Genomic DNA, 26019 nt, shown 5'->3' with positions numbered 1-26019 from the left:
GATAAAAACACAATCCATGCCGCATATTCTACAGTCATCTCAGAGGAAGAGTACTTGAAGTTTCAGGTTAGAACAGTCAGTAAAAAACACAGTGCATCTGCTTCCTCCTCTCGCACGTCCTCTCTCACTCTCAATTCAATTTCATGCAATTTCATAGCACAGGAAAGTGCAATAAACAATATGAACAGTAATATAACAATATGAATGTTAATATAAGATTAAGATTTCAATATTAGTGCATATCTTGTGTATGAGTGTGTGGAGGCGTGGATTGCCATTAAGTTCCCCTCTGGTTGTAACTCGTTTTTACATACTGTGCAACAGACATGAGGTCTGTCGCTTTCGCTAAGGATTATTTCTAGTTTTCAGTAGTTATTAAACTGTTAAAATCTGTTAATATTGATATGAGGACTTTATTTCTTTCATTATCGCCACTGCTGTGATGAAAGCAGTGGGATCTTTAATAAAAAAAAAACTTGTTACATTAAAAAAAGAAAGTAAGATAAGATTTTTCTAAACCATAGTATCCCTCTTCTCCAGCCCTTGGCCCTTTGCTCACATTTCTTATTTCTTATTTTTTTACATTAATTCATGAGGCTAGAACACATGTAAGTGCAAGAAACTTGAACAATACTGTCTCCTATTTCTTTTTGCTCTTTCTTGTCTCCTTTGCTGCTGTTCCTGACTGAAGCTTGAGGTCTGCGGCGGTTTTGTGATGAATAGTGTTGCGGGCTGAATTACGAGCGGTCGGGTTCACAGGCTGGGCCTCCTGTAACAGGCCATGGATAAATCCTGCATTTCTCAGTATTATGGTCTCATAGAAAACTGGAGAGAAATGGAATCTTATGTGGATGCACCTGACAACCTCTACATCATTCATCCCCACTTCTACCATCCCTCACTCCTTCACCTGACCACACACTGCGAAAGATGACTCAGCATGTAGCGTGTCGGTGTGTGAAGAAGATTATTTTAATGTGGCAAATCTGTGTGTATTTATGTGGGCAGGCACAAGACTCGTAGCACATTTGCATCAGTGGGCTGCTTCTTCATGATGATTAATATCCTGACTTGAAGGACAAAGCTAAAGAGGTTAAAGCTGCAGCGACGCTTGCGGTGCAAATAACAACTTTGTTGTTTGACCGCCGATTTCAACCCACCCTTTAATCATGGATCGCTATTATAAGTCATTACCCTCTGATATTCAGCAGACTGCAGCTGCTTGTGATGAATTGACTTTCTGGTGTTTCCACTTTCATGCAGCCAGCTCATGCATGCATCTTATTTATATCACATCTTCCTACATATTTTATAATGTGTGGGAAAGAGTGGATACAATTGTATTTTAAAGTGTGTGCTGCTTGTAAGAGATGAAGATGGGGCACAAAGCACCTATTTTTTGTTAATTTTTTGAGCTACTTATTTTCTTATGCTGATGTGTACAATATGGAACATTAATAAACCATTTAAAAATTATTGATTGTTGTAAATGTGTTATGGAAGGCAAGAAGTCATTTTTATAAACGTTTCTATGCAGTACTATAGGTGTATATTAAAAATAGTATCACACTGAGCTTACAGTAAACATTCTATCTATCAATGATGTTTTTGGTATTATTAATTTTCTAAGCAGAATGCATGTTAACCATTATATTTTAATTATTGATTTCAATCAACGACATATAGCGATGGTAGCAACCTGTCATGCACAGTCCTGCTCTTTCTTTTTCCCCAGAAAATGCTGTTCAGAATCTTGCAGTACTCAAAGACATGTTAGCCTGTTAATTGCACAGTAGGTACACTCACCTACCTGTTGGGTCTACCTGCCCCTGCCTTGTCCATCTTGCTGTGATTTCTGTAGGACCCAATTTTCTTATGTATTCCATTAAAAATAAGAAAACAAATTTTCTTTTCATTTTTTGCCCTGCCACAACACATTTTATTTGGTGTTGTAGTAAAACAGCTTACAGAGCAGCATGTACAGTGTAGCTGACAGTCAGCAGGATATAATGCAGAAGGGAAGCGCTGTCCTTGGTGCTGAAAAACCACAGAGCACCTGACACACTGTGGCCTTACACACACCGCTGATGCTGTCTGTGGTGCTGGACAGTAGCACGTTTCTAAAAGGTTTTTTTATTGCCTATATGCGAGTAGACAATGTACAATAAAGTTTTATGCATGCTCCTTGTGGATATTTTTATAGCTTTTACTCTACTCTATTTTTGCCACTCTGCAGTCTTGTTAGTCAAATGCCCCTGCGCACCTTACTATCCAGGCTAGAGGTCCCACATGCACAGCTTAAAATAAGTTTTGATTATTTGTTTAAAGCTTGTGTTTGATGAAATATATTTTTTCTCAGTGTGTGTGGCAATAAACATAATGTCTTGCTTTTCCTTTTTCATTAAGTTTACTGATCTCACTCAATATTTCTCTTTTGGGTGTTTGTGTACCTGTGTCAACTGCGTGTATATTTGACATCCTGTCCTTGGTGTGCGTGTGTGTGCGTTTGTGTGTTTGTATACATACAGATTGGCGGAAATGGAGAGCCAGAATTGTTCATTCTTCACGGATAGTCTGTCTCCTGATGAAAGCCTGTGAGTATGCCACCACCCCCACCCTACAAACCCTGTCGTTACAAGCACAGCCTTTCACAGGGATTATGTGTGCGTTTTGTGTGTACACTCTTTTCTCGCGATGCTTCGACTGTCTCTGCGTTTGTTTGTGTGCACAGACTTGTACATGTATGTTCAGCTCTTTGGGTAAAATTGGGTAACCGCATAAATAGTCAGCCACATAATGAAAATGACCCACAGCAAGCAGTGTGCACACACTTTCTATTCATCATACACATGCCCGCTGCGATTAAGGTCTGTGGCTGTGTGTAGATACACAAAGCGTATGTGTGAGTGCCTGCAGAAGCTGGCTGAGTGGCTGGCAGTGGCGGGGTTACAGCAGTGAGAGGAATAAGGATGTTTGATGTGAATGAGGCAGCCAGTCCTCATTGTGGAAAGCTGAGAAAGTGCCACATGGAGAGAGTGGTTAGGGTTGTTTGAGATCATGATTTTCTGTGTGTCCATGTCTTATTTTGTTGACATCGCTGTGGGCTGTCAGCCATTTCCTCCTTCTCTGAGATGGTTCTGCTTTAAAGTTAAGGTTGTAGCTTTGCCACATACACACTTTAGAGGTCTGTGTAATGTGTGTGAGTGCAGTGTGAAGTGTTCTTATTGTACCTTTCCACATGTGTTTTGTGTTAGTCTGCTCTCAGAGAGTGATGTGACTGATGATACATTAAGAGCTTGTTTTAAACTCAGAGAGAAGTAAAAGACTTGGAAGCCAAAAACTTTTCAGTACTGATATTTCTGCTTATCAAACCTGCGTTCATTGTCTTTGTTGCTATGTGCATGCATCTAGTGTGTTGCTTGGATGGAGCTGTGTCACACAAATGTATATACATGCATATAGTTTTTGCATCTACACTCTGTCTCTGGATTATTCTGTGCCTGTGTGTTTGTATGCATGGCATTTCACTTCTTCCCCTTATGTGCAGCTGTGTTGCTTCCAGCTTTTGTGCCCTTGTATCTTCTTGTTCTTATTCTGCACACCCGTCCTTCTGTCTGTCAATGCTTCATTTTTTTTTTTTTACTTTTTTCCTGCTGCACGGCTCTGTGCTATCGGTGCTTCCAGCTGGTGTGTGCTTGGCATCCTGCTGTTTACTGTCCTGAACCACCGTTCCTGCATGCTCGGCCTTTACCTCCACCTGTATATATTAATCGCAGTTTAATGTTGTCAGGTAACAGGCATGCAAGTCAACTAAGCCCAAGCACATATGAGTTGGGTCATTTAGACCCACATTGTCTCATCAATGCACCTGAAGGTTAAGTATCAGAGTATCAGAGTAACTCAGCTCAGGCGTCATGTCTTTCCTTGATATGAATGCCTCTCATTTAACTTTGGCTGTACAAAGTGGTTTGCCTGGGCAATAGCATTATTGCAACATAAACTGACAACAACACATATCCATTTATCGTTTAATAGCCCTAGGTATGTTATCATAGATTTGAACATTACGTTTTTGTTCCAGTGTCAATAAAATGTTATTGGACATTAATATCTGAGCAATATATTGTGCAGCTTAAGATGTACCTTCCATTTTTAATAAATGTGAGTAGGTGTTAAATGGTCTGGTGAGCAAGTTTTATTGCAGAACATTTAATGTTTGGACTGGGAACCTGGCACACTGCTCCAAGCCGCTGTATCCTGTCTGGTTTCATTGTGTCTCGTCCTGTTATGCCTTCCTGTCTTGCTTGCCTTGCTTTGCTTTGGCCTGTCTGCTCTCCCATGCTCTTGGTTCTGCTTTGTGCTGCTGGTGGCTGTGTGCTGGTGGCTCAGTGTGCTGTCTCCTGTGTGGGGGACTCAGGGATGAAGATCAGTACCTCCTGCGTCACTCCAGCCCAGCCTTGGACCATGACTCACCCTGTGGACAGCACATGCTGCTGGCACATTTGGAACACCAGGATAAGGAGCAGCTCCAGTGCACCCTGGCCCGCCTGGAGAACGAGAACAGGTCTGTAGCCAGGAAATAAAGCTGTTAGAACTTTCTCGTCATTCTTTAGAATTCATGTGTTTTCAAGCACAATAAATCCTCCAGAATCCCATCTTTTAGACATATTTCAACACCAGTTGCATCACATCCAAACACGGAATTTTAAACATTTGAAACGGTGTTTGATCTGATTTGCTTTTAGATATGATCGAGGCTAAGATAAAAATAACGTTTGCTGCAGAAACCTTAAAGTTTGGCTTAACGTTCAGTGTTTATAAGTAAAGCTCCCCAGAAGCATTTTACACAAGTATGTTTGCGTGTTTATTTAGAGGTATTACACTCGGTTCAGTATGTCTGCTGTCATTTGCAAACCTCCTGCAGTGAATAAACACATTCATACTCTAAATCCTTTGAACTGCCTGAAGAAAACGAAAAAAAGCAGCATTTTCTGTGCGCATACCTGAGCGTTAAGCTTGTAAAACCGCATATTGGTAACATGGAACCACTCATATGTCAACCTTCAGTTTGTCCTGCACAAGAAAAACAAAGAGTCTATTATGAATTGTTTGGCTTTAAGTGTAAAACATATCTAAAACACAAGATGTTAATGCTTTTGAATTAGATTTTAGTTACTACAGGGGCAGATATTTTCCATAAATGAAGCAAATTAATTATTCCTTTCCACTTAATTGGTTACCAGAGGCATCCTTTAGTTGAATGACTCATATGAATACATTTCCCTTGTCCTCAGTTTGGTTGTGACCTTTCTAGACACACAGCAAAACACAGCTACACACACACTTGTGCCCTTTGGGTGTCTGAAACCTTGACCTAGTTCAGTTTTTGTGTCTCTTGTTATAGTGTGCTCTGTTGTCCTTATTAATGACTAAAGTGGTTGCTTTAGCTTATTTTATAGGCTGTTTAGTGGTTTTTCTGATGCTTATAACAGAACAATAAATTAGCAAAAAAAAATTAAGAACTTATTTTGGGTCTCTTTAACCCAAAAAAACCCCAACCTTTTTTTAGCTTTATAAAGAGATGGACATGTGCTTGTATCTAATATAATATAGAATTTACCTGAAATTTTATGATTTTTAATGTAGTGGTACAACCACCTATATTCAAGAACCATCACTTAAATGATCAATTCAGTTCAGTTCAGTTCTGTTTTATTTATATAGTGCCAAAAGTAAAGACCCTACAAGAATACAAAGGAAAACAGAAAAACCCAAGCACTTCCCACTGGCGATAGTGGGAAGAAAAAACATCCTTTTTAACAGGAAGATTTAATATGTATGAAAACATGAATTTCATTAAATGACTGTGAATCAGTTTTTGAAAAAAAAAATACAAAATTGCATTTACATGTAATTCAGTGATAGCCTGTAAAATATGAAATATGTTTCATATACCTTATCTGGGTATATGAATGCCATGGCGAGCTGCTCAACCTCTGACCATCCACCATTCATTAGAACAGCTACCCTGACTTTCTGGTTTTTGTTTTTATTTTATGTATTTATTACATTTTCTTTTCCAAAGAGATAGTTACAGATAATTCTGCAATTAAATAGACCAGTATGTTGTGACGATCATTTTCCAGCAGCCAAATCAATTAACAATGCATCACAAGTCTATAAACAGTTTTAATAGCGAATCACCACACAAAGCCACTGAATATTCACAGCACCATACAAATATGTGATATGAAAGGCTTCTATTAAAAATGAAGATTGCACTCCATGTGGTTAGTCATCAATAATACATTAGGATCCTGCAGTACTGATTGTTTAATGTGTTGGTATTTAGTAAATCATTCAAATTATTTGTCTCATAAATACAAATGTCAGGTTATAATGCGTTTCTGTTTGTGTCAGTATAATTCTCTAAGTTGATGTTTTGCTTGCTGCACCAACAAATTGCCTTGACTGTTCTCCTCCATCTGTTGGTCCTCAGGGTGCTGCAGAGCGAGTACAGGCGGCTTAAGTGGAAACACGAAGAGGCGGCATCAGTTCCCATGTTGACTGAGGCTGGAGAAGGAGGTCTCGGTTCACCCACAGCGGAAGGGCAGCAGGACGAGGAGCTCTTGGCTGAAGCACGGGTCCTCCGGCAACACAAGACTCGCCTGGAGACCCGTATGCAGATCCTGGAGGACCACAACAAACAGCTCGAGTCCCAGCTGCGCCGGCTCAGGGAGCTACTGCTACAGGTCAGCGGTACACCTCTGAGGGAGACCTGGAAAGGACATGAACAGTTCCTACAATGGATTTTATTTATTTAAAAACAATACTTGTATGTTTTTATGTGTACTTCTAAGTCTACCAACTAGGTTTTACAGGCAAATACTTTAGGTGCAGATCTTTAAAAAAAAAATTATATTAGACAAAGATTATCGCTGTAAATGTAAAATAAATTAATTTAGAAAAAAAGCTATTCAAACCTACCAGGCCACACGTGAAAAACAAATTGCCCTCCTTAAATCAAGAATTAATTGTGATTAACCACATTTTTTGGAAAGCTGCGCTCAGTTGAACTATAGCCACGCCCAGGTCTCATTACTGACAGACCTGTTGAATCACAAAAAGCTTAAACAGAATCTGTCTAACAGACTGAAGTGAAGATCTTTGGGAACATATTCTGTGTGCTGATGAGACAAAAGCTGAATTTTGTGGAAGGCCCGGGAATTCTGTTCTCTACCAGAAAATCCCAGAAGAGAATGTCCTGCCAGCTCAAGTTCAGTTGGGTTATGTAGCAGGATAATAATCAGAAACACACTAACAAGTCCACATCTGAATGGTTAAAAAAGAAAAATTGAAGGTTTTGGAGTGGACTTGTCAAATTCCCAACTTAAATCAGACTAAGATGTTTGGCATGATCTCAAACAGGCCGTTCATGCTTGAAAATCCTCCAGCGTGTGTGAATTAAAACAAATCTGCAAAGACGAGTGGTTTGCAGCGATGTGAAAGACTCATTGCCAGGTATCACCAGCACTTGATTGCAGTTCTTGCTGCCAAGAGTGGCACAACCAGTTATTAGGTTTAGGGGACAATTAGGTAGGTTTGGATATTTTGGATAGAGGACAAATATTTTGGCACAGCACTGTATAGTTCTTGCAGATTTCTGTAGCTGCAGTTTAAAAAAAGGGGCACAGAGGGAAATTTAACCTCACCAGTTTTCAATATTTGTATTCCTCACAGACAGCACAGATAGCAAAGTTCTTGAAATACACTTATAAAAGTACAAAAAGGCACACATTTAAAAGAAGGAATGGGAGTACAAAGAAGTACAGTATGGAAGGAGTTAAGAAAGAGGATAAGCCTTAATACACTCTGGAGCATCATATAAAAGGATTTACTGCGGTGTAAAGGAAAGGTGTGGCAAAGAGATAGGCGAGTGGGAGCTGACACTCACAGTTACTGGTTACTATAATGGCAATGTGTAAATTGTTGTTAGTGGGAGTATCTAAACTGCACACTCAGGCCACAGAATAAAGAGAAAATGAAGGGAATAAATGACAGTAGGAGAAAGAACAAGAACGGGATCTGCATCTTCAGGTTAAAGAGAGCAAGAGGCACATATTCCTGGGTTAAAAACATAAAGGGAGGGAAAAAAGCTATTTGAATTCTTTTCTCTGTGGACCTATATCACAGTTTCATTTCCTCAGAAAATAAAATCTGTAGAATCTGCAGTCTGTAGTCTCTAGAAGTATATGTATGAATCCCTCCCAGTCTCTACAGAGACTCCTGTTTTGCAGCAGCTACTGAACTTACTCACCTCTGGAGTATTGCCACAGTGTTGCTAAAAACAATACGAACCATGGGAATGTTGCATATAAGATCTTCGAGAGTTACACTATCCCCCTTTGATTCTGAATTGAGGCATCCATTGTGGTGTCAGTCTGTTTTCTGCAATGCTTGTCTGTGCAGTGCAACTCCCTTTGGCTTTTACCTACCTATCAAAGCACAAATCACAGTAACCTGATGAACAGCTGTTGGGCAAAATTGCCTTTTTAAATATTTTTTCTCTGAGTTCTCATTTGAGGACTGCCGGCTGCCATTAAACATCACATTCATTGCTATCTGAAAGGCAAAATGACTCTGTCTGAAATATGATAGATATGAGGGGTTATTTAGAAAGAATGGTAATAAGTCTCTCCCAAAAGCAGCCCAAAGATGATTCAGAGGCCAATGGATCAGAACCATCAACCCTGTCTTCTCCTGTGTCTGGAGGAGGACACCATGGGGAGCCAGCTAGCAGAGAGACTACAGACACTGAAGCAGCAGGTCAGTGGCATGCAGCCAGGCTAAGATGAGGGCTTGACATATGCATGCATGCTAAATGTAAAACCTTATCTTTTCACTGAGAAGTAACATTTTCTGTGGCGGCTTGAATCCGTGTGTGTGTGTGTGTGTGTGTGTGTGTGTGTGTGTGTGTGTGTGTGTGTGTGTGTGTGTGTGTGTGTGTGTGTGTGTGGCAGGAGATGATTTGGAGCATGAGCAGGACACGGTGCTGCAGCTCCAGGAGGTCATTGAGCAGCTGAGAAACGTCTTCCCTTCAGAACCTGGTGAGTTTGTTTCGGCTACATGGATCTTTGCTGCTGTAGCACTCCACACTTCAGAGACAGCTTCTTTGCTCCCCCCATGGCCCTTGGGACCATGAGAGATGGAGAGGAGAGCAAATATGTACTAGTGTGGATCGATAGAAGGGGAGGGGGTAGGGATGGAAAGATTGAATGGCAGAGAGGAGAAGTAAGATAAGAGGGCGACTGCAGCAGAGAAAGACAGAGCGTGTCACTGTCACACACTTTGCCACAGTGCCCCACTGCATTTAAAATGCAATTTGCTGGGCAATCCAAAGCCTGCAATTTGAACAAAGAAAGGGATTATAATAATTATAGCCTTCTTAGTTATAACCAAGAACATTTCCTTGGTCCTTTGCATGTGCTCCTAAACTTGTTAACCCTTTTCTTTTCTTTAAATTCTCTTTTATATCCTAATTTCCCCTCCCTCTCCCCTCCTCTCTGGAGGGGAGAGGGAGGGGAAACAGGAGGACAAAGGAGGGGGGAACAACTAAGCTGTAGTGCCTCTGCACCTCACTGTACAATACCTTGTGCAATACTTTTTGTAAATAGTCAACAGTGCAATAGACTCAATACTTGAAATGTGCAATTCACTTGTATTTTTATTTTTTATTCCTATTTATTCTATTTATCCCCTTTGTATATTTTATTTATATTTGTCTCTGTATTTATATATGTGTGTGTGTGTGTGTGTGTGTGTGTGTGTGTGTGTGTGTGTGTGTGTGTGTGTGTGTGTATATATATATATATAACAGTTCTGTAACTGTAACTTTGGTCGTTGCTGTGCTTTTTTTGGAAGTCGAATTTCCCAGAGGAACCCACCCGAGGGATTAATAAAGTTCTATCTTATCTTATCTTATCTTAATTTCAGGCACCACATCACACATCTAACCCTGAGTGTGCCTGGAGGAGCAGAAAGAAAGCCTGAAAGAACGCCTGATGGCAGAGGGAGGAGCTCTATGCAGCTGAGGTCAGGCCACAGTACACCAGGCCATGTGACCACTGCAGCGGCAATGATACTTAGAGCTAACCCTCTACTGGAATTTTGTGCACTAAAAGCCTTTTTCATGCAAACTGCTAAAGGCTCACGCTGATGTCCTTTTGGCCAGGCTGTGCTTCATAGCTTCAGTGGCGCAGCCTGACACCATGTTAACGAGCCAAAGGAAACTAATGTTAGCAGCAGGTCAGGGAGAGACTAAAGTGATGGAAAATGCCCAGCCAAGACACTGTGTTTACCAGTATTTGTGTAGTCATTCAGAGGTGGGAAGCTTTATATCAGTCTGCAGCACAAATCAGACCTTCCGTGAAAAGAACCTCAAAAAAATGCAAAAAGGGAAAAGGAAGGACATCCATTGTTTCTATCAAAATGCCTGTATCTTCAGTGTGTGTTTCCCCCCCCTCCTGAATGTGTTGTCATGGTTGTTATTTTTGTATTTTGAAACAAGGAGGTGAGCTAAAGCTTAACCGTGTAAGCTAGATCAGGGCTGGGCTGACTACATTTTATGTGGCTGCGTGGTGCAGACTGTCAAGGAGCTGACAGCACCCACAATGGGCTTATTTACTTTTTCAGAATGACACATTATCAGTTAAATCCATGACTTATTTGAGACAGCCAAAGTGCCCGCTAGCACAGCGCCTCTGTATGCACACACTGTGTTCCTCTAATCCTGTCTCACTGCTTGTCGCACTCATTGCTTGCCTCTCCTAAGTGAGCCCTTTACACCCATAGAGCACTAACTGCACTCAGTGTATGTGCACACACGTATGCTGCTACACACGCACCCCTATTTGCAATAGCCTCCACGCATCCACCCACATTATGCACAAATAACCAAATGGCTCCCTGCATGATCGATAACATGTGCTGTGATGTATCGCCAGAAATACACCATAGGCCAATTTCATAAAAATGGAGATCTATTTCATCTTGAAGGATATAAACAAGTTCTCAGTGGTAAGCCAATTTGTTTTGTGAATGGGATTGTGTTTTGTTTAGGAAATGTCTGCTGATAAATATCAGCATGCATGCCACTGCTCTGAGATCTTAGGGTTCTCCTGCTATGTGCAGACAGAAGGAAGGAGCTCCTAAAAGTTAAAGCTCCCCCACCCCTCGATATGCTAATTCCAAAAACTACAGGGGGGGTATAAGGCACACCAAGATAACTCAGTCCCACACCAGCTCCGTTCTTAATAATCCCTTCATTCCATGTAGATTTGAAAAGAACAGTAGCTACTGACTCTGCATGTGTCATTTCCCCTCATGTTAATGCATACTTAATTGCTTTTAGATTTACAAAAGGATGTGTCGTTGATATAGTTTCACCCTCATCGTATCAAGCTCATAGGGTGCATTTTGTTCTAAACATAGCACAGTCAATTAATGCCTTAAAACCGAGCTGAATCCATAAAAGACAAGAGTTAGTCTTTCTCCACGTTTTCTTTCTTTTTTCATTATGCTTTAAATTCAGGGAAGGAGGTTGCATCAGGAGTGTGTTTGTGCACTAGTGTCTGTCAGTCCCGGACAGACCTGTGGTTGATTGGAAGTGACAGCTGGAATGGAAAAGTGTGGATCACAGCATGTGAGCATCCATAGGGTGAAACCGGTTAAATAAGGCTTGTATGAGTGAACCCATGGTGCCGGGTATGCTTGGAGGGAGTAAAGATCTAAGAGACAAGAGAGGAAAGGCATAAAAAAAACAATCCATTTATTGCTTGAGGGCTGGTGGGAGAGATCCACTTTGATGTGCCTGCCACAGCAAAATCTCCAGAAGCAGGACTAAAGTTTGCCTGAAACAATGAAGCTGTGGTTCTGTGTGTTTCTCCGTACTCAAACCACCCCATTCTCATATACATTGAAGAATCCATGCTAAACTTTAAAAATATCATTCTGACCCCACATACATGAGTTTAAAACCCATGTGCTGCATTCATTATGGGATCTTCCTCCAGGCACATAGCACTCACATTTGACACCATCCTCCTCAGCACTCGTTGCCTGTTAGTTTTGATACCGTTGCTAGGGAACTGCCCCCAAGGACAAAGCTCCACAGGTTTGCAAGTTGGAAACGTGATGTGCCATTCATAATACAAATGCTAATAGCCTTAAGGGAAGCAAGAGAGGCCCTGAAGATAGTCATTACTATTTGTTGAACCCATCTCTGCATCAGCACTGCTTGAGAATTTGTTTTGTTAAAGCTCTCGCAACTCAGAACAAAGAGCAGCTGCACAGCTCGTGGGAGAAAAAAAAAAAGCCATGACAAGCGATGTTTATTCATAGACATTTATCTATTGGTATTTACACATCTCATTACACAGTGATGATTATCCATTGCTCTCAGTTGCTCCATACGTTTCTATGTGGGTACACAAGATGATGGCGCAGTGACAGGTTGTGAAAAAGAAGGGGAGACAACCCCCCCAGTAGGACTGCACATCAACAGTTGTCATGTTTATTTTAACACCATATAGTGGCGAAAGAATGACACAAACATATACGCACATAGACTAGGTAGTTATACTACAGGGTTACATTGCAATTCACAGTTTGTCCCGACATTTCACTCTGCTGCTGCTCGACACCGCCATCCAAATAAATGATGATGCGTGACTGTGTGATCATCTGAGGTCTCATCCGTGTGCACATTTCTTTACTCCTAGTGGCTTCCTGTTTTGCCCCACACACACTAACACACACTGCTCCCTGTGGCATGACTGAAGCTGGGTGAAAAAAGGTTCTCTACATAAGCCGGAGTCACCCCCAGAGGACACCGCTATCACTGCTCAGACTTCTGTTACTGCATGTAGCTTGCCAACATGCTCCACGGGCCCTGTCATTAATCTGCCGCCTCAGTGTCAGACCCTCCCTCCTGTGTTTACCAACACGCATCTAAATATGTAACAAGGACACATGCGCTTGTATGTCACGCAACATATATAAGTTTGTTACTCTAACACACTCGGTTTTTTTTCTGATGAAATGAGGTTTCTTTTCTTCTTTGTGTGTTCTTTTAAATCACCATTAATATACCTCATTAATCATAATGTTTGACTTCTTTAACACTTTTGATTTCCTGTTTTATTGTCCAGAACTCAAAACACTTCTTTTCGTCTTTTCTCTGGAGTTTTTAATCTGTATTAAAAAAAAAAGGGTTTCTGAAGAAAGGCTTTTTACTGTAATAACAAGTGGGTTACTGGCTGCTTTCTACTCTTTGTGTACAGAAATAAAAGTTTGTATTTGGCAAACTCCTTGTCTGCTCGTGTTATTGTTTTTTTTTGTTTATTTCATGTGACTGCAGTTATCCCTTTGAGATTTGAATAATGAAAGTTAACTCAGAATGGTGCCAAATACAGGCTGTTTTATATTAATTTTTCTTTTTGTGTTTATATTTGGATTTGTGTATGTCCCATTGTGAGGCTTGTGTGCTTGTCATTTTTTTTCTGACTCTGTTATTCAGTCTGCCCTCGACTTCTACCTTAAACCTTTGCTTCAGCGCAGAAAAAACGGCTCATTGGTCTATTCTGATGCAGTGCCACCCTTTTCTGTTTTAGCCCTGTTGGCTTTGTTCCCTGAGTTTGTTCTCTTTGGCTGTGGTGCAGCACTTGATTGACATTTTACCTTCTTTCTCGCCTTATCGCGCACTGATCTCTTGCTCGCTGCATTATCTTTGCCGGAGCTGGCGGGCGCAGGATCTCTATCTTTATCTATTGCTTGATTATCTGGTACACCCAGCCCAGCTTCATGAACCACGGCCTTCTCTATACTTTCATTATCTAACCCCTCTCCACTCGCTCTCCCACGCTCTGGCTCTTTATTACCCTGCTCTGCTTTCACATCTGGATTTTTCCCTGTTTCTGCACCATCCACCCCCTCTGTCTCGACAGGGGTGCATTTCTCTGAGCTTTCCATCTCATGGCTCTTAGTGTCTTCAGTCTTCTTATCTACATTAATATCTGCTTTAGCTTTTCCTTCTGTGGCTTTTGGAGGAAATTTGACGTTCTTCTTTCTGGCTGCACTCGTGGGCTTGGTCCCACCAGGCCCCCACTTCTCCTGTGTTGTATCCCAGTAAGTCTTGTTCTGACTGGCATGCATAGAACGCATGCTCTGGCCCAGCTTCCTCAGTTCCTGCTGCACAAAGGGTTTAAACTTCTGGTCCAGTTTCTCCACCGTATCAAAGTCTCTTCGAGCTTCATCCTCATTGCACAAAGCAGCATGAGCCCGAGCCCTCTGGTACACTGCCTTGAAATTACCTATTGAGAAAAGAGAGCGAATAAGTATAAATGGCAATACTATTGACTCGTAAACACCACAAGAGGCAACAGGAGGTAAGAATGATTTGGTAGGCCGGCAAGAGTAAAACTGGAAAGCCGTAAAAGTTGAAGATAAAATGAATACCACAGGAGTTAACTACACTGAATGCCAGCGGTGAGACAGGAGATGTAGTAGGAGGTGAACGCACGAGAGGAGTAAATGAACGGGAAAGAAACGCATAAAACAACCTTTTCAGATCGCCCTAACTGTTAATAATTCATCATAGCACAAACAAAAAGAAAACAATGAATTCATTTTTGACTGTGATGTCCATGGGTGGGAGCTGAGGGAACAAAAGATAGACACAGCTTTGCGGTTGTGAATGTTTGGTTTCTTCTTTCCCTGGTAAACACAAAGATCAAGGCTTGTTGCACTGTGAAGGCGAGTGTTTGCTGAGGGCTGGCAGGAGAACTTGAAATTTTTTAGCTTAAAAATGATAGGTTTTTTGGGGTTGTTTTTTTTTTTTCTGTACGCACTAAACCGGCGTATATTTATATACTCAAGTATCTATTTCTATACCAAACTCAATTTTCACTCTAATATTACCTTTGTGTTTCTTCAGCAGCTTGGTGTTGAGCTCCACAACTTGCTGGTATTGTTTTAGCTCCAGCATGCACTGGCTGAAATTAAGAGTCAAAGGAAGACGCACTTTCTCCAGCGAATCCCAGTCCTCACCCTGTTGATCCACCTGCAGAGAAAAGAGAGTGGACATGAAAGCCGGGTAGGTGGGAGGGTGAGGGCAAAGGAGGTGGTAGTGATAGATGGCGAGAGAAATGTTGAAAAGATGAAACAAAGGTAGGGGCAAATATATAAAGCGTTGGGAGGCACGACGAAAAAGCTCGGATGTGGAAAATGATACCGGGAGGAGGCAGAGGAATTTAGAATGAGGAGAAATAAAGATGGAAGTGGGTGGGTTGAGGACAGCGGAGAGTTTGTTGTGTGTGAAAGGCATGAGGGAGTTAGACACAGAGGTGTGGCAGAAAGGAGAGTTTAAGAAAGAGAAAAGAAGAGCAGGCAAGCAGTGTGACAGTGATATCTCTGTGGATAGCTGTTATTCTCAGAGCACTTTCTCTGCTCTTCACTTTGCCAGCGTACCTACAATGCCACAGCTGCTCTTCAGTAAAAAAGCAACAATGACAGATGATTACAGTTTACAAGCCACAGTGAGTCGCGGTCCTTTAGCAAGACTACTCTCTGGCATGTTCGACTATTCATCACACTGAGTGGATTGAACCGGTGGCTGTTAATGTGGTATGTCCATCTGGGTACTGTCATCGCAACAAAAAGCTCTATTTTACATTCAATTGCCTGGAAAAGACAACACAATTACTTGAACGCTTTTACAAACCCTCACTTAATCACCAATTACTTACTTTATTTTGAAGGCAGTCCACATATTCTATAGCCTCCTTGAACTTTCCAGAAGCTTCTTGAAAGTGGTTCTCTTTAATGAGGAAATTTCCCTCATTCTGCAGCAACATGACCAGTCGTAACATCTGCTGCCAGTCCTTGCCTTCTGTTTTATTGCAAGTGTTTAAATTCACTGCTTCTTCTTTGGTAACTGTTCCCTCAGTCAGTGCAACCTTATTTTCCCCGAGGTTCTCTTTGTGAACTTCTGCATATTCAGGGGGAGATTCTTCGGAACCACCTCCCACTTTATCATTTGCCGCTGTTGTCACACTTTCGAGATGTTCTTGTTTTCCCTCTTCTATCTCTCCTGTCTGCTTCTCCTCCTCCTCATCATTCCTCTCTGCCTCCCCCACTTCTTTTGCGTTTTCATTTTTCTCTAGCTTGTTCCAGTATTGCTCCTTCTCCTCCCAATATTTCTCCTTCATGCGCTCCGACAGGGCCTTCAGCTCTCGATGGATGAGGGACGCCAAAGTGATGTCAAGTTGAGCCACCATGTTGAAGTCTCTCCGGGCCTCCTTTTCATTCCACACAGCAGTGTGGGCTTTGGCTCTTTTGTAGTAGCCTTTGACACAGTCTACGAAACAGAAAAGGCAAGAAACAACAACACAGTGAAATAATAACTGCAAAAAAACGTAAATCAATCTGATATGCACGTTGAAGCACAGGTGGTTATTTATAAGCTTTTAGGACAGAGAGTAGGTGTGACCTGTTAGTTCTCATCTAAACTAAATCTGCAAAACTCTAATAAACCCTAAAAAAAATAATTCTGGAAAGCTTATTTGCTTTCCAGAGTTGAATGAGATATGGTGCAACTAATGAAAAGCTGAAGCTACATCTAGTGGGTTAGCTGAGCTTCATACAAAGACTAGAAACAGAGAAAAACAGCAAGCTTGGCTCTGCCCCATCCACTTCTACAGCTCACTAACAACCCCATTGTGTATTTGTGAGAAAAAAGACTAAAAAATGTAGTTTTATTAGATCAAACAACCAAAATACAGCGCATTAATTAGGTAGCTTTAGAAATGACTGTGGAGTGACCTTTGAATCGAGTCAGGCTAAATGTTTCCCCCTTATTAGAGTGTTTGTGCTAAACTAGCTGGCTGTACGTTTTATTTAAAGAACCTCGTCTATGAAAATCATATTTTTGAAAGTCAGTATGGCTTCCCCAGAACTGCTGTGTTCCAATGACAAACTCAAAAACAGAGATTCAGAATGTACTGCGCATTTGCTGCTCATCCTTTGCACCCTTGTAAGTTGTTCTTTTTATAACACTAATAGTTTTAACATTTGATACTTATATGTTAAACTTCTCTTTCAGTCTTTTTCAGAGTGTCATGCTCCATGTGAGGCTGACCTTGTGTAATTTACGAAATGCTTCAATCTTGTGTGTTGAGGCAGTGTTTCATAAATAGCAAACAGCGGAATCCAATCTTGGTGGGTCTAAGAGTTTGGTAGCGTGAAAGCTAATGTTGTCAGTGTAGACTTATTTCATTTAAGCTCAGTGTAGCTGCTGCTGTGCAGCATTGCCATGTTAGGAGGATGTCAAGATGCTGAAAATTGTTGTACTTTAGGGGAAAATAATCATCCACGTAATATCTAAAAGGACAAATAGGCATGGAAGTGTAAACACAGGCCTGTTATTTTACTCTCCTTTGATATTCTCTAGACTGAGTACACCTAAAAATCTCAGACTTACAAAGCATCATTATGAGACCTTACTATAAGTGCACTAAAAGCTTCCCAGCGAGTATTAAATTGCCTAAATTATTTGTTTTGTTTAGTTTTTAAAACCTAGCACCTAGTCTTTGTTTTCTATGCTTGAGGTTGTGTGTGTGTGTGTGTGTGTGTGTGTGTGTGTGTGTGTGTGTGTGTGTGTGTGTGTGTGTGTGTGTGTGTGTGTGTGTGTGTGTGTGTTTTCCAGGAATTTTTCTCTCCCCTGACCCAGCAGAGCAGCAGCCTCACTGTACAGCATATCTCCTGCTTTACAAATTGAACACTGGGTTTTTCCTCCTGTGCTTAACAAAACACTCAGTTTTGAAGTTTGGACCACCACTGTGCACAGGGAGTGTGCAGGGGGCAGATGGAGGTAGTAGTAGCTGATGGAGGAGGCAGGAAAGAATTTGCATATTCACAGATCTACACATATTAAATGAGACAAAGGTGTTGAGTTACAGCTAAGCCAAATCAAGGCATAACAGTGTTTTTTGTTTTGTTTTTTCATGCGAAATAAGATGAACAGAGATGGGTTTTGTTTTTTTTCAAGCATTTAATTAAAGACCACAAAGTGAATAACTGCATTTCCCAAATTGGAAAGTGCAGACATGTGGAAACACCATGCGAACACATTGCAATGCCCCTGTTTGTGTTTAGTTTAGATAGACACATATAATTGAATTTTCCTGTTTCTCTGCATTTAATTTCCCTCTACGCTAAATCTTCGTTCAGCCAGCAGTTAAACAGATTTCACTGTCGCCTCTGGCAAAGCAGAGACAGTGCAGTGATCCTTTTCTAAAGAACAAATGGGTTGAAGGGATGAATCAGCAGCCGAGTGGCTGACAGGAACTCATGCAGACAACGTGATACTGATGACAGGAGGAACAACAACAGCACGAAGAATGCAAGCAGAGTGGTGAGCAAAAGGAGACGGAAGTGTGAAATGAAACTAAGACACAGCTAGAAAAGGACTGGAGAAATGAAACTGAGGACAATAAGAGAGGAGAAGAGTAGAAGAAGGTGTATCAATGCTTGTGCTCAAACTGGGTCGGGAAGCCCAGAAAATCCTGCCCACCATATCCATGCTAAACTTTTGTGCTCAGTTTACACATCTCCTTCTATTGCCCCACATAGTGTTGTGTTTGCATCATTTCAAAAGACATTACATTGCATACACTACTTTCCAAAAGACTTACAGTATCTTTTCCTTACAACCTAGTCTTCTCCTTACACCATGAGTACTTTTTTTGTCCTTAAAGGAAAGGTAAGTCACCATAATGTGATAAACAGATTTATAGCCCCACATCACAAATAATGCAAAAGTCAAATACACAACACTGGGGAAGTGGAAACCCCAGACTGGGGAGAAGAGAGTAAAATAAAGACTGCCTCAACATGGGCATAATTCATGAGGCTCTGAAGTGAAGGCTGTGCCAGCATAAGAGGCTCCTCTAGGATTTTGAGCAGCCATGGGTATGACACTGCAATTCCCGGGACTGCTGCAGCTTTAAAATTGTCATTAACAAGAAACAGTTGCAACATGCAGTAAAACCAGTGCAGGCATCAGATTCTCACCTGGCAGCTTTTTACAAGATTTTGAAATGACTGTTTTTGTTAAGCCTGAATCGAGAGGTGCAAATTAAACTGATAATGATGACGGTTATAAAGAGTGAATTGATATTATCCCAACTTAGTTTATGAGACTAAAAAAATAACACCAGGAGGGATCTATGTGAAGGCCATCTGGGTTTCCTTCAGATTTAAAATTCATGCATCAGAGTGGCATCAATCTTCCTCTGTCTTGTCAAGAAAGCAAATAGCCAAATGTATCAAAATGTCAAAATTCCTATAAGTCAGTTACAAACGAAAATGTTAATTATTTCTAGAAAAGTCAAGAATACAATAATGCGTGCAGTTATGTCGATGTTATAGGACATTCTCGAGGATATTCTGGTCAAGCTTGCTCTGAATCACTTTGCATGAATGACACTTAGACTTGCAGGTAGAATTTTTATAAAGAAAACAAACCTCTTCACTGACATGTATACGCAAAAACAGCTCTAAAGTCTTAAAAATAGAAAAAGATTTCTGTCAAATGTAAGATTTCTTTATTTTTACAGCTCTGGAAAGAATAAAAGATTTGGAATCATTTTAAATAGTAATGGCTCTCATGCGTAAATTATGCTAGCCCAGCTAACAAAGGCTGATGATAGCAAGAATTGGAGCTTATCCCTCCCCCTTTCAAAGTTTGGGCACAGCAGTACCCTGGAGGTTAGAGAACTATGAGCATATGGTATCATTGCTGGTTCAAATCTCTGGAGGGAAAGAGTGAATAACAGCCGTGCACTGCTGAACTACTTCTGTGCACAGGATTAAGCTTGCTGATGCAACCGTGCAAATGTGAATCTAGGTGACAGGAAATATATAAAAGTGTGCCCTGTTGATTCTCCTGAAAAAAGTCAAATTAAAGATGTTTCTTAACCAGAAATGATGAGAATAATCAGAATAAACCCTCACAATTCTTCTTTCTCCAGCATGTTTCTTTACCTTTGTGTTTCTGCAGCAGCTCATCCATGTGCTCTATGACTTCATAGTACTCCTCCAGCTCCAGCATACACTGGCAGTAGTTCAGCTCCAGGGGGACAATCATTCGACCTAGGTTAATGTAGTCTATATCACCTGGCATCTCCTACACAAGAATGCAGATTTAAAAGAAAAACAACATGTTCATTCAACACTTGCTTAGTAGTTATACGGTGCACATGAAAAGTATTCTCAGTTCTCCACTTGTTCCACATTTTGTCATGTTACAGCCTTATTCAAAAATCAATTGAATTTATTTCTCACCTAAAAATTCTACACACAATAACTCATAACGACAAAGGGAAAACCTTTACTTGAAATTCTTGCAAGTTTATTAAAAATAAAAAACAAAAATACAAAATGCACATAAGTATTCACAGCCTTTGCTCAATACTTTGTTGAAGCACCTTTGGCAGCAGATACAGCCTCAGGTCCTGTTGAGTAGCTTGACACTCCTCTTTTTGGGTAGTTCTTCCCTGCAGGATCTCTCAAGCTCCATCAGGTTGGATGGGGAACATCACTGAACAGTCATTTTCAGCTCTCTGAGAGATTGTCACGGTGTTTCTAGTTTTCTTATGTTCTCGTTTTACTATTGTTTAGTTTCGTTCTTCCTGGTTTAATCATTTGTATTTCTGTTGTGTGTTGTTGTTCATTTAGTCTGTTCTCATTTGTGCCTCCCTGCGTAGTCTATCGTGTATGTTTAGTTCTGTCTCCGTGGTCATTCTTCTTCCATGTTTATCAGTTTGTTACTCTTGTCTCTGTGCTCCGGGTTCGTGCTTCCCTTGCGTTTCCCCAGTTAGTCATGTCTCAGTGTCAAGTCTGTGTCTGTGAGTGACTCTTGTTTTGCTGTTTTAATAATTATAAGAATTCAGTACATTTAATTATCATTTTTACTTTACCAAGCGTTTAAGGCCAGCTATCTGTAAGCCACAACATGAAACCTTCAAATATGTCTAAAACTGTTGTGTGTTCACTTTAACATAACTTTTCTTCTCCCTAGAGCATTGCGCTATCCTCACACCCCACCACCCACCTTCTCTGCTCTTATCTAAGACAGGTCTCCTTTTTTTTTCTGCTGCCTGCCTCCCACCCGGCTGCATGTAATCAGGGACACCATGAAGCAGAGCAAAACAGGAAAACAGGAATGTCCCACTGGAAAAGAAGGAGCTGCATGTCCCAAAAACCCCAAATCCTGAAGAGACCTCAGAATTCACAAGCTTCCCCAGTACTCATTTTGCATGCCCCTCCCCACACAAACACACAGACAGATTCACACAAACAACACACACACCCTGCCTACATCCCACCTTTCTTCCAACCGCTCTTCACTCACCCTAGACTGGACAGTTTTTAGCAGCAGGACAGCTTCTTTGTACTTGCTGGCAGCATCCCTGTATTTCTTCTGTTGGACCAGAGCATTGCCCTGCATGTGGAGAACTGGCACTGTCTGCAGCTTTTCATCCTTTTCCATCATCCACGACTCTCTGTGGTAGGACATGGGGTCTCCTACCTGCATAGGAGAAGAAGATAAATGATGCAAGTGAATTTTAAACAGGTACTAAGCATGCGTGATAAATTTGTCTATTTTATTACAGTTATTTAAAGCTACAGTTAGTAGTTATTTCAGTCCACCAATAGCAATAATAATTGTTTAACTTTAAACTTTGCTTATATACTTTCAATTTGTGATAATGAAACTTTTACTTAGGTAAAGGATCCATTTTTGGAGACTGAAGAAGTCATTTTGATGAGTTGCAAAACATTTCTCCCACTGAAACGCTAGGTCCAGATAAATAGAATCAACTTTTTGGAATTTCTTTACTTGGATCATTGAGCATGCATCAAGACATTTCATAAAGTATCTACATTTTTCCACTGCTGAAGATTTGTCAGCTGATGTGAAACAGAAATAATGTTAATGCACTGCCAGCAATACTGGACTCGCTAATTAGTCTCAAGCTTGTTTGGGAAAATATAATATTTCAAAGCTGAATGTTTTAGACAGAGAGGCACTTTAGTCAGTGCTGTCAGTAAATTTTAGAAAAGCGTAAGCTGGTGTAGCGTAAGCTAAAAAGTGGGAGAAGCTGTTCATTCTCTTCTTCCGCTATTCACTGTCACTGTCACAGATGCTTACCTGCAGCAGCTCCATAATAAATATGAGCGGCTGAGGAGTCCGCATCAGCTCATCCAGCTCCGGGAAACCCGTGGAGTGATAGTGGAACAGGTTTCCCATTCCGCACATGTGTCTCTGACCCTCCAGAGGGTCTTTCCCTTGAGCGATCAGTCTCATTCCCTTGGACACAATGGGGTACAAGCCTGTGTGCTGTGAAATTAGCACATCAACAAAATCATGCACGCAACATCTAGAATAAAACACAGAAGCACTTAATCATGCTAACCCTCTGGTTCTGGCAGCCCGTGCCAATCAGCCGTACAAGAAAAAACACAAGAAGTCGCACAATTTTACTTGCAAATTACATTTTCCTCCAGAAGGAAAAACAGAAAAAAATTGCACAAAGAGATTGCTTTGTTTATGTTTATATTACTGAGCATGTTGGAGGCTACAGAACGTTGATTCATGTGCATTATAATGAGGAGTAAAAGCTTCCCTTTCCCAGTCATGAACACTTATTACATCCTCTCAGGGGCCGGATATCTCAGAATGTGTGCGTGCGGTTTGTAATCCAACTCACAATGGCATCACACCAGAACTCAGCCACCTCTCCAACACGCATGGACGTCAACAGGGTCTCCCAGACTTCCATCTTAAACATCTTTCCGACAAAGATCTCTGCCGATCTGCCAGCTAGTCGGCTGTCATCAATGACTGTCCTCTCGAAGTTGTCCAACAGTGTCTGGAAGTGGAAAACCAGCTTGGAAAGTGGGAACAGGGAGAGTACAAGAGATTAATGGCACAAACTACAGTCAGTGGAGACTTCACTAGACATATAAAGTGGCCACTGATTTTTCAACAAAATATTTAATATACAGTGTGGTGAAAAACATTTAGCCCTTCCCTGATTTCTTAGCTTTTTGCATTTTTGTAACATTTGCATATTTCATGAAAAATCAAGTTGTTTACAAAACAAGACAAAGATAAGCTGCTTGAGTATAAAATACAGTTTTGATGATGATTTTATTTATTAAAGGGGTAAAAGCTATCTAAACTTAACTGGGTGGAAAATTAATTGTCCTCTCTTGTTAAATCAGGAATTAGTTCCGATTAACTTTTTTTTTCCACTTTCACACCCAGCCTGACTGCTGCCTTTTGAATTGAGAAATAGAAGCAATCTGACAAAGTAAAAAAGTCGAAAAGAGCCCAAAAACGTAAGAACAGACGAAAAACAAAGTCCCTGACATCTACGTCATTTCTAACGCTTTGAGACTCCACAATGGGAGCCATTATCCACAAATAGAGAAAACTTGGAACAGAGGTGAACCTTTAAGCAGTGGCCAGCCTACAGAAATTACTTCAAGAGCATCAACTAATCCAGGAGCTCATAAAAGAACCCAGAACAACATCTGAAGGACTGCAGGCCTCACTTGCCACAGTTAAAGTGTTCATGATTCAACAATAAGAAAGACGGGGGAACAATGGCATCCATGGGAGAGTTTCAAGGTGAAAACCATTGCTGACCAGAAAGAACACGAAGGCTCGTCTCACCATTTGCTATAAAACTTCTTAACTGAAGACATCCTGAAGACTTTTATAAATATATTATGTCCCATTGCACCTGGATGACTTGCTGTAATTCATTGAACCATACATTTTTTTCTCTTTCAGAAAATCTTAAAGGAGAATGTCCAGCCATCATTTTGTCCCAAGCAAACATGGGTTATCCAGCAGGACAATGAGGAATTCGACCTCTGAATGGCTCAATAACAACAATATGAAGGTTTTTGAGAGACCATAAGTTAACTCATTCACTGCCATTGACGTCTATAGACGTCAATGGCAGTCAACGTAAGTTGAACTGAAGCCCACCAGCAGTAAAAGTAGACCTGCAAGGAGGTGCAGGGTTTGCACACGTAAGGGATTGCGCAGTGAGACAAAAATGTGGTGCAAGTCTTGTTGTGTTTCACTGCCAGCCATTTTCAAATGGCTGGCAGTGAATGAGTTAAGACATAAATCCATACTTTGAGATGACCTCAGAACACCTCTAATGTGGCTGAATTACAACAGTTCTGCAAAGAAGAGTGGGACAGAAATTCTCCACAGAGATATGAAAGACTCATTGCCAGTTGTCACAAACGCTTGGTTACAATTCTTGCTGCCAACCAATTTCTAGTTTTAGGGGGCAATTACTTTTCCACATAAGCCTAGGTTTGGATACGTTTTTTTCTCTTGACAAACTGAATCATCATTTAAAAACAATATTAAAATTAATTTGACCACCTGAAACATGTAAATGTGACAAATATGTAAAAATTATATATATATCAGAAATACGTTTTCACAGCACTATACAGAAATAATAATTTTAAAAAATATCTTTGTCTGCAAATACTTACATCACCACCTAAATCTTGAAAGTTTTCTTAAATAATTTCCTGCAGTCAATATAAAGGATCTACCACATCTTCTCAAAGCCTATTGATTGTCCTTTTCTAGTGAATGTTAATTTGTTCCATTGATTGCAAGCTTTAAAAGCCCATTAAATCAGTGGCTAAAACAAAAATAGTTTTGAATTACAACAAGAAAACTAAAAAGCCCCCTTTGTCATTTCCAAATAAAAACAAAATCCAATTTAACTTGAAAATTATTTTCTTGTATATTTTGTAAATATAATTTACAGTAAGTACTTTTAAACTGAATGACATACATGATATATTTCAGACATCATCTGTTTGCGTGCATCTAAGAGTCGTCAAGGTTTTAGCATCACCCTGACTTAAAAATAATGTTGGATCTGTGTAACCTTATTTATAGCCTGACAGATTGCGTGTAATCGCAACAGTCTGATAACTGTGTGAACAAATGGGAATCACCTCACTGGGGAGGGAACGCACACATCCACACACGCGCGCACAGGTAAATGGAAATTCATGCTGGCATTGTCATGGAAAATATTTGTCACAGTGTCCAGGCTCGGTGCCATATGGCTGGATGTGACTAGGAAGGGAAAAAGTCGGAAACCAGCAGATCAGTGGAAGCACAGAAACAAAGATACAGTGCCAAAAAACATGTTGCAATTTGGTTGACCAAATGTTTGCTCTGTGTGCATGAGCCAGATACAGAATAAATTTTCTAACTTCATGAATAATTCAACAGAATCTAATTGAAGTGGGCATTGCAACACACAGCTAAAAATAGACACCCAAGATAGAAATCCCCCCCCCCCATGGAACATGAATTACTCCACAATGGTTATTATTGTACACACAACCAGTGTCATCAACACTGCGTGATAACCTACCCTAACGATTAGGTTATCACGTTAACTGCAATTTAGAATACCTTTGTCCCAGGTGGAAAGTGAGGCAACGGTCCACTGCCTCCTGCCAGAATTTTCTTCCTGACACCTGGATAGTTGAGAAGGTATGTCTCCTCCATTGCCACGCTGGGAAACAGAAAAGTGTGTTTTCGAAATGTCTTTCTCCCTCTAGCTGTGTTCTTTTGACTTTCTGATTAGCCTAGTGGCAAGAGTCTTGGCTAGTTTGCTGCTCTCTGACAGATGGTAGGATTAGACAGGGTTTGGAGATGGCCACTTTAATCTGAGGAGCTAATCCCTTGCCTACTCCGGTGATTGGTGGGGGCAATCCCTGTTGGAAGGAGAAGGGAGAGGCGGGGATGACCGCTGAATCATGTGGATGAGAAAGGCCGAGATCGGTCTGGAACAAGTAAAGATCATTCTGGAGGAAGAGTGCTCTGATGACGCAGTG

General features: G+C 40.8%; 2 protein-coding genes across 8 annotated transcripts in view; one reads left to right on the top strand and one right to left on the bottom strand.

Annotated features, from left to right (window-relative positions):
• drp2 (dystrophin related protein 2) overlaps positions 1-11801 on the top strand; it is a 111339-nt gene extending 99538 nt beyond the window's left edge. For 4 of the 6 annotated variants that reach the window (XM_026145307.1, XM_026145334.1, XM_026145325.1 and 1 more), the window contains exons 19-24: positions 2529-2594; positions 4418-4564; positions 6500-6752; positions 8706-8826; positions 9021-9107; positions 9994-11801. In XM_026145307.1, the coding sequence (XP_026001092.1) occupies positions 2529-2594; positions 4418-4564; positions 6500-6752; positions 8706-8826; positions 9021-9107; positions 9994-10013 (694 nt within the window). In that variant the 3' untranslated portion in view covers positions 10014-11801. Of the gene's footprint in view, positions 1-2528; positions 2595-3411; positions 4239-4417; positions 4565-6499; positions 6753-8705; positions 8827-9020; positions 9108-9993 lie in introns of those variants that run through there. The other 2 variants (XM_026145344.1, XM_026145353.1) reach the window with 2 other exon arrangements.
• Positions 11802-12386: 585 nt separating this feature from the next.
• Positions 12387-25803, bottom strand: LOC113008155 (uncharacterized). 2 transcript variants are annotated; one of them, XM_026145365.1, is made up of 8 exons: positions 25595-25803; positions 22830-23009; positions 22271-22459; positions 21470-21646; positions 20101-20242; positions 15804-16414; positions 14977-15118; positions 12387-14369 (listed from the first exon to the last, which is right to left on the bottom strand). In XM_026145365.1, exons 1-8 carry the CDS (start codon positions 25688-25690, stop codon positions 13636-13638), a joined length of 2271 nt encoding a protein of 756 aa, XP_026001150.1. In that variant the 5' UTR covers positions 25691-25803; the 3' UTR covers positions 12387-13635. The 2 variants fall into 2 exon arrangements, with proteins under 2 accessions (XP_026001150.1, XP_026001159.1); XM_026145374.1 differs by having other exon boundaries at positions 22830-22991.
• Between the last annotated feature and the right edge of the window lie 216 nt (positions 25804-26019).

The sequence above is a fragment of the Astatotilapia calliptera genome, chromosome 2 (assembly GCF_900246225.1).
Source record: "Astatotilapia calliptera chromosome 2, fAstCal1.2, whole genome shotgun sequence".
Lineage (NCBI taxonomy): Eukaryota > Metazoa > Chordata > Actinopteri > Cichliformes > Cichlidae > Astatotilapia > Astatotilapia calliptera.
Note: the sequence above shows the minus strand (reverse complement) of the source record. Positions and strands in the feature narration are given on the sequence as shown.

Bases quoted from the DNA above. Each gene is read 5' to 3' on its own strand.
- LOC113008155 (XM_026145365.1), bottom strand. From the start codon at position 25,690: ATGGAGGAGACATACCTTCTCAACTATCCAGGTGTCAGGAAGAAAATT. The intron at 23,010-25,594 runs GTATTCTAAATT...CCACTTTCCAAG, and splicing joins ACTTTCCACCTGGGACAAAG to CTGGTTTTCCACTTCCAGAC. The intron at 21,647-22,270 runs GTAAGCATCTGT...TCTCCTATGCAG, and splicing joins TTATTATGGAGCTGCTGCAG to GTAGGAGACCCCATGTCCTA.